The sequence below is a fragment of the Chamaea fasciata genome, unplaced genomic scaffold (genome assembly GCF_029207755.1).
Source record: "Chamaea fasciata isolate MVZ Bird 193981 ecotype frontalis unplaced genomic scaffold, bChaFas1.0.hap1 SCAF_25, whole genome shotgun sequence".
NCBI lineage: Eukaryota > Metazoa > Chordata > Aves > Passeriformes > Sylviidae > Chamaea > Chamaea fasciata.
The window spans coordinates 6,493,788-6,507,336 of record NW_027094110.1 but is presented as its reverse complement, the minus strand read 5'-3'; the positions used below and the strand labels follow the sequence as shown (position 1 = coordinate 6,507,336).

Genomic DNA, 13,549 nt, shown 5'->3' with positions numbered 1-13,549 from the left:
TGGCCCTGCGGCGAGCCAGGCCAGCAGTGAGGTCAGCTGAGTACACAGGGCCTGAGTATGATGCCTTGGGAATAAAAAATAGGAATAAATCACTCCAGCAACTGCTCATAGCCACCTCCCTCAGCCCCAGCTGTCCCAGGTGCCAATGCTGCCGCCTTTGCTCTGGGCCACTGGCAGGCACCAGGCAAGTTGGAGACCGTGACAAGCTGTCAGCCTCTACCCCATCCACAGGTGTGCCATGGCCCAACCCAGCAAAGTAGAGAGAAGAAGGATCCAGATGATTTTCCTCTGCCCTGGCCGTGGCCAGGAGTCTCCCAGGCAAGGCAGAGGTGCCCGCCCAGCTCTGATAAGCTCTGGGACTAAGCAGAGACACCTATAAGCAGATTAGAAAGTGAAGGAGAGGCGCCTGATCTCCACTCCAAGAGAGACAGCCTGGGAGTCAGTCCCCTGCAGGAAGCCAGCAGTTTGGGAAGGACCCAGTTTGGATTAAAACTGAAGCTCCATCGTCTGACTGACTGGACCTGGCCCCAAGTCCTGGGGTGAGAGGGAGCAGGATGAAGGCATGGAACAGGTTGTAGAGATGCTGTTTTCACTGTTGGAGCAGGGAGGGAGACCTTGAGCACTACACAAGGTATTGAAGCAGGATGGTGTGGACTGAGACTCGGATCTTCAGTCAGCACCAGGCATGATGTGAGTTTGGGGTTTTCCTCCTTGGCTGCATCAGGGGGGAAGGCACAGGGAAGAGCTGGAGGGAGGCCAGAAACCAGCACCATGCAGATGGCTGGAAAAGCACAGAGAGGTTTAGGCAGCTCAGGAGCAGAAGGCTCCAAGGCCTGTAGCATGGAAAAGCTGAAATGCCAAAGTCCTCAGCCCAGGGCCCCTTTGTGTCTCTCCCAGTGCCATCCCAGCACAGACAGGGATGCAGTGGGATCACACTCAAGCCAGCAAAATTCCCTGTTTGTGGCAGGAGCGTGGCTGCTGCTCCAACACACCCGAGCCTGGGGACAAACCAGCTCCAGCTGTAGGATTAATGGCATTTTAAAGCCCCTAATTGGAGTGATTGCTCCTGACAGGAGCGGCAGGGGATGTGTGGGAAGGATGCCCATGCCGGGAAATCAGCGCTGCTGACTCGGCACAAGAGGGAGAGTCCCATCCATCGTCTGCCTGTGTGGCAGCCCCATCACCCCACTTCTCCTTCTGTCCTAGAAGTGGAGCAGAATGAAGAGAAAGCCCCAAATCGGAGATGAGGGGATAAACAAAACCCCAGCAGTTGTAGCATGGGATTACACAGATTAAATCCTGCTGGGTAAACCCAGGGCTTCGACCATCACCCACACCCAGCGCTGGGCACCAGCATCTCCCAGACCTCCTGGATACAACAATGGGGCTCTGTGAAACCATCCATGGGGAATCAGTGTCCTCCCTTCATCAGGATGTGTATTTCCACCTGGGATTGCTCAGGGAGGAGCACTGTGCAGCCAGGCAAGCAGGAATCCAACATCTCAGCATCCTAGTCTTGTAGGAGCACAACCAGCTCCAACAGTTCCACACAACTGCCAGATCCCTCCATCCTTCCCAAAATCTGGAGATGCTTTCAGAGTCCTATCCGGTGGGTGTTTCCCCCCACCTAGGGCTCCTGAGGTTCCCATTTACCTGCTGGTCTTTGCAAGTTAACTTGAGATATATTTTGAAGTTAAATAGGATTGTTTGATGTCAGGACCTGCCCCAGCTCTTGGGGGACCTCCAGGGAGTTTGGGAAGTCTTAGGAGGTCTGCTCACCCCAAAAAGGCCAGATCTCAGCTCTCCATTCAGCCCAAGAGGCAGCGAAGGTGCAGAAGAGCTTCATGGAAGTAGAAACTGCGGGAGGTTTCTGTGGCCATTGGCAGCCCACAGCCCTCAGCCCTGTGAAATCTGGGAGCATGTTCTTCCCCTGACACAGCTGGGGACAGGGACTCCTGCCAAACCCCCAAGCCATGGCAGGACAGGGAGGAGCTCCATCCCACACAGAACCATGCACTAGGAACACATCTGGATGCACTGGGAGCCCCGAGTGTCACATCCCCTGGTGGCACCTGCCCCAGGAGAAACTGAGCTGGGGGGCTGGGCAGGAGGAAGCTGGGAGCAAAGCCAGGGCCTTGGGGGACTGCTGAGAGCACCCAGAATCCACCCAGGACTCGGTCCTTGGCCACCAATTCCCTGCAGAACAGGGGGGCTGGAGCTGGAGCTTTCAGCCCGATTAAGTCACATTCAGCACTCCCACATGAATAAATAAATCATGTAAGAAGCATTAAGGCAGCTTAGTCTCCCCAGGAAATTGCCCTGGAGTTCTGCCTTTTGGGGGCTGAGGGATGCCCCCATGGATTGGGGGTGGGGATGGCTCAGCCATACAGCACAGGCAAGGGGGAAAGGGAGCTACAGGCAGGAGCATCCCTGGAGCATCCCTGCCAAGGGGTTTGCCCTGGGCAGGCACATCCTCTGCCTGCCCCATGTCTGGATCTGCACCAGATGCACATTCCCAGCCTGTCCCTTTGAATCCCATGCCGACACAGCGGCATCCAGCTGCCACTGTGCCCTGAGAGGGTGCAGAGTGCCGCCTGCCCAGCTGCCATCCATCCCAGCCTCACCAGGCAGCGCATCTCCCAGCCCGGCTGCACGCAGGGGACACAACTGATGAGCCTGGGTGCCCAATCCTGCCCTCAAAGAAGGGGTTCTCCCAGAAATCTAGCTTGCATCCCATTCCCAATGGGGTCTGAGACACTGCAGGAAGGTCCTGGGCAAAAGATCTCACAGAGAAGGAGGAAGAGGATGGGACAGACCTATGGAATGACTCCACACAGTGTCCTGGGGAGAGACCCGCGCGTCCTGGTCCCACTTACCTGGTACATGCACATCCTGGAATTAATCCCATTGGGCAGGTGAGCACCTTTGGATTTGCTTCCCGTATTCATGCCGAGCCCTCATGTCCGAGGGTGAGCACGGGGGGCACCGGGGGCCACCGTGCCCGGGCGTGGAGCCCCCTGCCCGCGCAGGGACTGCGGGAGGCAGCGGAAACTCCGGGGAATTCCCCATGGGATCCGCCCCAGTCACATCCCGGGGCCGGAGGGGCCAGAGGCGGCCCCAGCCAGGCACCCAGCGGGTCCCTGTGTGCTGACCCAGATCGCTCCGAGCACACCCCGAGGCTCCGAGGGCCCGTCCCCGGAGCGGGAGCGGAGGCTAAATCCGCGCATCCGCTAATCCGGGAGGCTGTTGGTGGGGCGGGCAGAGCGGCAGGGTGACCTGGCTTGCTCTCTCCAGAGCGGGGAGCAGAGGGACCGAGCCCCCAGCACAGGGAGGTGGTGCTGGGACTGGATGCACCCAACACCCGGGTACGTCTCAGCAAATCTCTCAGGAAGGTAGAAACTCATCCAGAGGAATCCCAGGAGCTCCTGGGAAGCACTGTTGGATGTTTTGCTCTCAGCATCTTGGGCAGAGGCAGGACCAGCCCAGCTCCGTGTATGGAGCAGCTGTTCCCAAGCTCTTTCCTCCATCCAGACAAGGCAGGGATACAGAGAGGTGGCCAGCCAACAGCCTAGGCTGTGTCCTAGCTCATGCTACCAGTTTTGACCCATTTCCCATCTCTCCAAGGTGCTCCAAACCCCAGCACCCAGGCAAGGAGGATCTCAGGTTGCAGCACGGCGGAGTTGGAACTGATACAAACATTCAGAGCCTCCCGCTTGCCTTGGCTGTTGCGTTCCTCCCACACCATACCCACAACGGAGCAGAGCAACAGCCCCTCAAAATCCCTGTTCCCCCAAGGCTCAGCCCTGGGACACTGTGCTGTCCCACAAGACCCCACAGGGATGGGTGGGCAGCTCAGATTCATCCTGCACAGCCCTGTGACACTGGGTTCATCCACCTCACCCTCTTCTGGCCTGAACATCTTTTTGGAAATCAAGTCCAGGCCTCTGGAGTACCTGGAGAGGGTTCTGCAGGTGGAGGAATCAGGAGCAGAGCACCAGAAATAGCCCCAAGGCAAGCCCTCATTCCCCAAGCCCTGGGCTGCTCACTGAGCACAGACCTCTGGCAGCCTCATTGTTCTCTGCCCCTCTGCTCCCTGAGATGTCCCAGTCCCCACCCTGCACCAGCTCTGCCTCCAGAGTCCCCTCTCAGGACCAAGATTCAGACACTGGGGAATGGGGCTGATGGAAAGGAGCCCTCTTGGCCGGGGAAGGGGCAGCAGTGGGGCTGCTCTGCACAGCGGGGAAGGAAAGTGATGAATGGTTAATGGGCTAATGCCCCCATCTAATGTGCCAGTGCGGGCTCAGCACTTCCTAATATCCCAAGCTGACTGGAGGCGGCAAGCCAGATGTGCTGCCTGAAATGAGCTATCTGCTCCCCAGGTGCTGTCCCCCAACAGACTGGCTGTCCCCATGGGGAGTGAAGGCTCTGCATCTACCTTGCTCTGACCCTGGGGTGTCCTTGGGGTGGTTTTGACCCTTCTCCAAATCCATTCCCCTGTGGACAGGGGGGATAGCACTCTTACCCCTCCTCACAGACCAGCAAGGGTACAGAGGAAAAGGGGAGATGTTCAAGCTGGTTGTGGCTTAGCCTGAGGGAACCTACAGGATTTGCTGTTGACATGAGGCGCGACACTCAAAGCAGCATCACCACTGTCACACCAAGCCAACCCTCCCAGAGCCATGAGCTGAACCCCACACCCAATCCCCCTCCTGTGCCTCAGGGCAGGCCCTGCTCATGCCAGGGGGCAGCTCCTCACCTGTGGGAGCGCCGAGTTCAGCTGCCTCTGGAGCTGGTCCCGCTCCCGGAGCGTCTCCTGCAGGCGGCTCTGGGTGACAGCGAGCGTCTCGCGCGTCTCCCGCAGGGTGTCCAGCAGCTTGTCCCTCTCGTCCAGCATGTTCACCATCAGCTGCTCGAAGTCAGCATCTGCCTCTGAGCCCTGGGGGGGGCCCAGGGGGTCCCCCTCGCTGATGGTGGGCATCACCTCGCACATCATGGCTGGGCTGGCTGGGGGAGGCTCCCGACGGGGCTGGGGGTGTGCTGAGCACAGCTCACATCACTCTGGGCTCCCGGGGGTCAGGGGAGCCAGCACGGGAGGGGACAATGGCGTGCTCAAGGAGGAGGACTCCCCATCCCTTCCTCCTGGGTGCTAAGCAGCAGCTGGCATCACTCCAGCAGGGTGCAGGGATGTCCTGGGCATCAACAGGGTCCTCGCAGTCACCAGTGGCCCACTGCTGGCTCCCGCTGTCACCTCTCCTGGGTCCTGTGTGTCACCTCTCCCGGGTCCTGTGTATCACCTCTCCAAGGTCCCGTGTGTCACCTCCCTGACGCCTTTCCGAGGGGCTGCAGCATCCACGACCCACAGGCTGTTCAGAGGGGGACAAAACAACCCTTGAGGATTTGTCCCAGTGGAGAGCCCAAGCCAAGAGCAGCACAGGGAGGGTCCAGGGAATGTTTGGGCTGCCTGGGCATGCTGAGGGGGGCTCTGGTGAGGATGGGCTGTTGTCCCTAAAGCTGGATGAGGTTTCACTGCTGATGTGGAAGTGTGTCTCTGTCGGGCATCACAGTTCTTCAAACACCCAGCAGTGGCCTGCGGCAGAGGGGACAGAGATCAGATCCCTCCTGCTGCCCCCAAAATGCCCAGAGACCTGCCCAGCCCTCTCTGCCCCCCATCAAACCCTTGAGAGCTGCACCAGGTGGGCTCAGCACCCACATGAATGGGCTGTGCCGGGTTGTACCTTATGCACCCACTACGCCGAGCCAAGGATGGTAACAAGCTGCAGGAAACAGCAACCCTGGCACCCCAAATCCTGCAACTGCCTTTGGCATTCACATATTCTGGGCCAGAATCCCATCCCAATCCCATTTGTGGAACTCCTGGCTGCGCAGGGCCCCTGTGGTCCCCAGTGTTCCCCAGCCTCAGGGAATCTGCAGAAAATCAGGCTCCAACCTGAGTTTGGCCCAAACCTGGCATGAAGTCACAGCAACAAATGAGTTGAATGATTGGATTAATGTTCCCCTCTCCTCTAGACAGATGTGCAGGGCCCAGCTGTTCAGTGACAACTGAACTCCAGCACATCCTCCCTTGGTCAAACTCTCCCAGGAGATGGAGGCAGCAGCATCCCCAAATTCCTGCGCAAGCACAAGCACCAGGAATGAGAGGCTGGAGGGGAGAGGCAGAGCTGGCATTTGGGCAATATATAGGCTGGCTTAAAGTATGGCTGGACCTGAGGACCCAGCCCAGGGGTGATGCTGGAACCCACAGCCCCACCTTCCCATTTGCAGCCCCAAACCATCCCAGACAAAGTGCCAGGTGGGGATTCACAGTCCTGTAGGGAAACTTCAGCCCTCTGCAGCCGGGTGAGAGTCCCCAGCAGCAAGGGTGAGTGTGACACTGCCACCCCAGCCACCAGGGTCACCGTCTGTGCCGGGGGACAAACCATGGGCAGGGCCCAAACTAAGCAGCAAAATGTGGCAGGCCCAGGTTGAGGAGTGCTGGTCTAGTGCTGCTTCCAAGGCAGGCCCCGCTCCAGTTTTAAACTTTCCAGATGAAACGCTCAAGGATAGGTCTGAATATTCTGAGTCTGTGGATGCATCTGAGGCTGTGGCTGCCCCATCCCTGGAAGTGTTCAAGGCCAAGTTGGACAGGGCTTGGACTGGATGAGCTTTAAGGTCCCTTCCAGCCCACACCAGCTGTGATTCTGTGTCACTTCCCCTTCAAACTCCCCCTCACACACACGGATAAAAAGGACCTCCACACAGGCCTGGGCCACAGCATCTTGTTCTGGCCCTTTGGGCTGGGATGAAAGCTCATGTGTCCAACAGCTCACTGGCACAGCAGGGACTTGCCCTGATGAAAGGTGACACCGGTGAAGAGGTGTCTTTGTCACACCAGACACTGCCAGGGTGGGGGAATGAGAACTCTGCTCTTTGGATGACATTGGCTCATCAGCTGAGGGGAAGTTTGACACAAAAAACTCTCTAAAAATAGAGAAGCTCTGGCAAAAGCAGCAGCCCCTCTCTGTGCATCCTGTGTGATGCTGAGAGCTGACACAGGGACATAGGACAGGGCTGTCCCACAAGTGGTGTTCTCCCCTCCCTTCACGGATTGGATCCTCAAATGGGATAAAACCTGTTGTGGACATGTAACACTGTCCTGAAGCTTTGAGGGTTGTTCACGCTCCATCCTGGACGTTAGGACTTGGATGATCAGGATAACTGTGGATTCGTGGGGTAACTGCACTGATTCCTGCAGCATCCCACAAAAACAAGGCTGGTGGAGGAAAAGGTGTGGAGTGAGGGACCATCCCAGCCCCTGCCCACCTTGGGTTGAGTTGGACATGAGCCTCATCCCTGTAATTAAGCAGTGAAAATGCTTTCCAGTTCTCCTGCCCCTAATGAACAGCTCCAGGAGTACTCACAGGCATGTGGCTGTCAGCTTTCCTGGGGAGAAGATATCCCAGACTCCAGGAAAATCCAGGGCCAAGAAGAGCAGAAACCAGTCCTACCCCAGGGCCAAGCCCTGTTAATTTGGCTGCAAAGCCTAAATGAGGTGACTTTCATGCCCCCTCCTCTGCTGTGCCTCAGCTTGAGGGATGAGCATGGAGAAGGAATATCCAGGCTGGGGAAAGTCTGGCAGTTCCTGAGCACGACTTGCATGGCAAAATGAGCTGCTGGTGGGGAACTGGGAGAAATTGGCAGATAAATTAAGAGATATTAATCAAGACCTGGAGGGAAGAGCCCTGCAAGCCCTCAGTGAAGGGAAATGCTGCAGGGAATGACCAAGACATAAATTTGACCAGAGCGATGATGGGATAGAAATTTATCCTAGCTACAAAGGTCTCCTTTACCATGAGGAGACTCTACAGATGCCAATTCCAGCAAGGCTGTGGTAGCTTCCTGCACCCCATGGAGGTCATCCAAGGGGCTGGACACACACAGTGCAAGAGCAGGCACAGATTAACAGCCAAGAGCTGCTTTTCTTTCTGCTTCTCCCACGGCTGAGCTCACACACGGGTCATTCTGGAGGGGTTTTGTTTCAGTGCAAACCTGCTCCTGCCCACAGTCGCATCCTGTTATCCCTGTGTGCTTGTGAGGGAGATGGGGAGATGAGCACAGCCAGTACCCAGCCTGGGGAGGGTGATCACAGCATCACAGGGATCTTACACAGCACTGGTGCTGGTCCAGGATGAACTCATCCCATTCCACTGGGCCCCAAAAGCCTCTGTGCCCTGTCCCGGAGGATGCTCAATGAAGCATCAAACTGTCCTGGACAAGGCAATGTTGGTGACCCAAAGCTCCTCTGTGCCCAGGGTTTGGGGCTGTCTCCACTGAGGAAGGTCACATTCCCACCTTGTCCCGGCCCCCAGGGACACACACAGAGGTGTAAGGCAGAAGCTCCTACAACCCCCTGCAGCTGGAGCGGCCCTTTGAGCAGGGTGAGACCTCCCACCACCGCAGGGAGCAGCCAAGGCTCCCCTGACCTGGCCTGAAACCCCCAGGCAGGTGGGGACGGCCAGCCCAGGGCCCTCGGGGCTCTCGGTGCCTCCCAGGATGCTGCTGCACCATGAGAATCCCTGAGCCGAAGGGTCCCCAGCAGGGAAGTCCAAGGGGATGCTCTGCCACTTCCAAGTGTGGCTCTGGACACAATCCAGCCCCATGTGCCCATCCTGGCTGGAGCCATGGCAAAGTCCAAGAGTGGAAAATTCCCTGCACTGCAGGGGGACTGTCCACATCCATGGACAGACACTGAGCTGCCTCCAGCATCCCCATCATGGATCCATTCCTTCAACAACCACAGGAACTCTCCTACCCCATGGATTTTTAAGTGATCATTTCTTGATTCAACCACTGCAGCTTTCACAGCAACACCACGAGCCCCAGGAGTGGCCCAGGCTCTGGGAAGGGCCAACACTCAGAGTCAGGGCAGCTGCAAAGAGTTTATTTGGGATGTCACGGAAGGAGCCAGGACCAGACTGGGTTTGATCCCTGCTGTCTTCAAGGCCTGTGGAGCAGGAAGTGAGTTCAGTAACCAACAGGCACAGGTGAGTGTGTAGGGATGTGCACACAGGGAAAGGGATACAGCAACACCCACATATCCAGGGATGTGCACACGAGCAGGAATGTGCAGGAAGTTCCTTTCCAGGGTCAACTCCCCTCATTTCCGTCCCACCTCAAACCTTGGGCTTTTCTCCATTCTCCAAAAGCAAGAGAATCTCACCCATTCCCAGGTGCCTCTCCCAGGAAGCCCAGCTGGAGGTGGCACACACGGGTTCTGTCCCTACCCAGCAAAGCTCAGCAGTTCCCAGGCGCACCCACACATGCCAGCGGTCACTTTGAAGGACCTTGCACGTGTCGGTGTGGGTGACACCCCACACACCCCCGCACTCTGCTGTGACTGCAGCACTAGCGAGGGCACACCCAGAGCAGCTCTTGGCTGCTGCAGGTCAGAGGGGCCTGAGCTCCCTCCCAATTAGTGCCTGTAAATCTCAGCCTTCCACAGGTCTCTGGGAGAACTCCCTAAATGCTCCTGCCTGGATTTAGAGGGCCTTAAATGCTGGGATAATCATCGGGTAGAGCTGTGAGGCTACGAGGAGACAGCTGGGAGCTGAGCAAACAGACACTGCACAGCTCCAGCCCTTGCTGGGTATTTTTAGTCCCGTGGGGCTGCCAGGCACAGGCTTGCTGGGAGCAGGTTTCTTGCCAGGGAAAATGTGCTTGCTTTATTATCCCTCCCCCCTCCACCCCAAAATGATTCTTACCCCCCTTTTCAGGAGGGCAAACGGCACAGTCACATGTTGCCTGCTCAGAGACGCCACTTCCCCACGATGATGCCCGGACATGGAGCAGCTGAAGGGGAGCAGAAGGGGTTTTTGCCCTGGAGCTGATGATTTGCTCAGCACAGCTCAGCTGTGAGTCAGGCTGCCCGTGGAATGCTGGGTCCCAGGGAGCACCCTGGCTTTCCCTTCCCAGCGAGGGTGAGAAGCACCCACCGCTTTACCCACACATGGAGGATGGAGACAGCCTTGTGTTTGCTCTCTGAACAGCTCCCATCCCAGCCCTGACAAGAGGAAGAGAAAAGTCCCGGTGGCTCTGTCAGCAGGACCATCACCCAGCAGGCAGCTGGCAAAGAGGCTTTAACACACTCCTTGGAGGCAACAAGCTCTCAGAGATTGATCATCCCATAAAAACGTCACTCTGATCTTTTCTGCTCCTGGAAAATCCTCGGCTGCCCAGCTTGGCCTCGGAAGCGCAGAGTTGGAGTGGCAGAGCCCACACCAGCATCCCTCACTGCCAGCTCCCTGGCACAGGAACAGCCTCCCCTCCACCCAACCAGCCAAACCTGGGGTCTAGCACCCACACTGACCCTTCCCTGCCAGATCCAGGAGGGACCAGAGTCTGATGCCCTTTTGCTGTTAGTTTTACTTTTCAGGAACTCTTTTTATGCATGATAATAAACGTGACCCCAGGACAGGCGGCAAGTGTCGTATCCTGGCATTCCCAGCAAGCTCATCCCAAACTCTGCCCCTGAAGACAGAGGCACATCCCAGGACAAGCCCTGCCCCCCCTCACTGAAGTCAGACACCACTTGGAAAAGCAGCCAGGACACGTTGAGACACCAATCCCCCCTTGCGTACCCCAGGGAAGGTCAGTAGCGACCCGCTGAGCAGTGGGATGGCAGAGTGGGAACATCCTCACCATCTCTTCCAAGCCACAGAGCCCGTTTCTCCTACCCACAGTGAGAGATGTGATAATCAGAAGTTGGAAAAAGGCAGATTAGTCCACACACAAGACAAAGGGGATGCTGAAGAGCCCAGGCTTGACAGTAGAAATCGCTGATTCAAGTGTAGGACCTGGAAATATTTGCCTGCAGCAAGTCTTGGAGCAGCCTTTGCCACATGCTCCGGCTGTGGGCTGGGATTCCCCCTCCCAGGAGCCCTGAGACCTCAGGAGAGGTGCTGTTCATGCACAATGTCCAAAGCAGACACTAGCTGAGTTCCACATGTGCCAGGAGCTACTTGGATCCCTCTGGACAGCCCCACAGCCCCCACGGGCCCCTCTCCATCCATCCTTCCTTCCCTCCCTCTGTCCCTGTGCCCAGACACAGACCCCTTTGCACACACTCCACAGGTTTCTTAGAGTTTTACAAGCCTGGACTGGAGCAGTCCTGTTGTGAGGTGAAGCATCCTGACTTCTCCATTCTGGGTGATACCTGGGGGAAAAAGCTGCTTTTCATGAAGAAAACAAAGCAGCAGATACAGCCTCATCACAGCTTTTCTCCCAAGTCCCCTCATTTATTCCCAGGATACCCTGTGGGCTCTTGGGACCTCCAGTCCCCTGAGAGGGACAAGAAAGATCCAGTTTTCCGTGGGGCCCATATGGTGACAGTGCTCCTGCATTCCTTAGGGCAGCCTCGCCGCTGGCAGGGAGGTGCACAGATGGTCCCTGGCTGGTGCCAGGGGCTGCCTGTGGCCAGGACACCCAGGGATAACAAGGGAAATGAGGCATTCTGGCTGGAAATAAGACGCCAGTTTTTAGCAGCAGAGGGTTGGATTCCCATTCCAAAAGGTGAGATGGATTTGCCAAGATCGGGGCTGAGAATGTAGTGAGAAAAGATGCAGCAGTGCCTCCTCTACTATCCAGGTCTGAGAGGTCTCCTGGGGTCCCCACACCTGAACCAGTGTGTCCTTTGCCCCCAAGGGGACAATGTCCAACTTGTCCCTTGTTGGAGATGCAGCAGTGGCAGAACAGGACATTTGGGCAGCATCTCCAGGGTTTGGAGCTGTCTCAGGTGTTATGAAGCCCTGGGTGCCCCTAAACAGGGACAGGGGACACTGCAAGCAATAAAAAGCAGCTACTCCCAATATCTTACCTTAAAGGACACATTTCTGCCCAAAGACTTGCTCCAAACCCTGAAGCAGTTCCCACTTCAACCCTTGCTCACTCAAGTTGCTAAACCAGAGGAGAATCTGTGAGGAAAAATGTTCAGATCTGACAGTTTCTTTGCAGAGAGCAGTAAACGCTAGCATTGTACTGGTATTTATACTTCCCAGTGGGAGGGGAGGCATTACACACCACTTCCAGAGGGTATTTTCAGACAGCCACCTGCTCCTCATTGTGCAGAGACACAATTGTTCCTCAGCAAAACCTTGTCAGACGAGGAGCCAAAATCTGCACCAGGCCCTGGGGGGGAGAAGGGATCTGAAACCCCAGGGCTGGCACCCAAACACAGTCACACAGACATCTGCAGGTACCCACAGGACTCTGTCACCTTGGGAGGTGTTGTGGGGGTCATGTCGGGGATCCTGACTCAGTTTCCCCGTTTCCAAAGTGGACCACGTGTCCTCCCCTGACCCCAGAGAAAGGCAGGATCTCAGGGTATTCCAGGGAGGAATGTGGCAGGGGCAGAACTGCTGGGCTAGAGCCACACCAACCTTCCGCCCTTGCACCTTGGGGTGATGTGACAGACAGAAATGGGTCTTGGAGGGCTCCAGCCTGGATGATCCCTCTGACAAGTGGGATCCCCAAGCCTGGCCAAGAGATTCTGCAAGCCCAGGCTCACCTTGAGGCTTCATCCCTGGGTTTGCAACAGCCAAAGGCATGGCTGGGAGGAGAGAGCACCACAGGTCTGAGGATGCTGCTGAAGCCCGAGGATCCCAGGAGCCCATGTGGTGGCACAGGGAATGTGGTTGCTGGAACACAAGCTGGATTACACTCTGTGGCACAGCTGCCCCAGCTGGCATGAGGGGTTCACCCAAACCAGCAAAAACACAAATCCCCCAAATCCTGTAATCACATCCATTCCAGTTACTGGCACCCAGCAGCATCACTGAAAGACAGGACTGTGGAAATCCTGGAGAAATCCCAATTCCTTTGGTGCACGAGAGGTTGGAAAGCACCATGTGCCCTGGAAGGGAGGAGATGGATGCACCTGATCTGTGAGACCAAGCTCACATCCCTCTTCTAGGATGTGGTCTGCACTCAGATCCATCCACAGGGACGAGGAAAGGTTTCAGCAGCCACCAAACCAACACAAACCCGCCACAATTCCAGTTACAACCATTTCCTTTTCCAGTTGCTGCTCTGCTGTGTGTAGACATGGCGCATCCATCCTTTTGTTCTGTAACTTTGCAGCCAAACCCCCTGTCCTTTGCTCTGTTAGGCCAAAGTCACAGAATCCCAGAAGCCCAGAATAGTTGGGGTTGGAAGGGATCTCTGAAGATCATCTAGTCCAAAATCCTTTCAAGGTAGGGTCAAAGCCCAAGCATGTGACACAGGGATATATGCAGGTGAGTTTGGAATGTCTCCAGGCAGGGAGACTCCACGCCCTCCCCAGGCAGGCGTTCTGGTGTTCTGCCCTCCTTCACGGAAAGAAGTTCTTCCTCCTCTTGAGGTGTTGAGAATCTTTGATTTCTCTCTCAAGGAAGGTTACTTTGAACAGCAGCAGAAGGAAATGCAATCCCTACAGAAGCAGCACATCGAGGTGAACCAGCCCCTGGGTGACTCTGCCAGGGAAGGCAGCACTGGGATCCATCCCAGCAGTCAGGCTGCT

The 13,549-nt window shown here is 56.6% G+C and overlaps 1 protein-coding gene across 1 annotated transcript in view; it reads right to left on the bottom strand.

Moving 5' to 3' along the window:
- The window catches only part of PPFIA4 (PTPRF interacting protein alpha 4), a 41,333-nt gene extending 28,753 nt beyond the window's left edge, over positions 1-12,580 (bottom strand). The window contains exons 1-2 of the mRNA XM_066203873.1: positions 12,560-12,580; positions 4,757-5,587 (exon numbers count right to left, since the gene is read on the bottom strand). Of these exons, the coding sequence (XP_066059970.1) occupies positions 4,757-4,993 (237 nt within the window). The 5' untranslated portion in view covers positions 4,994-5,587; positions 12,560-12,580. The remainder of the gene's footprint in view (positions 1-4,756; positions 5,588-12,559) is intronic.
- Between the last annotated feature and the right edge of the window lie 969 nt (positions 12,581-13,549).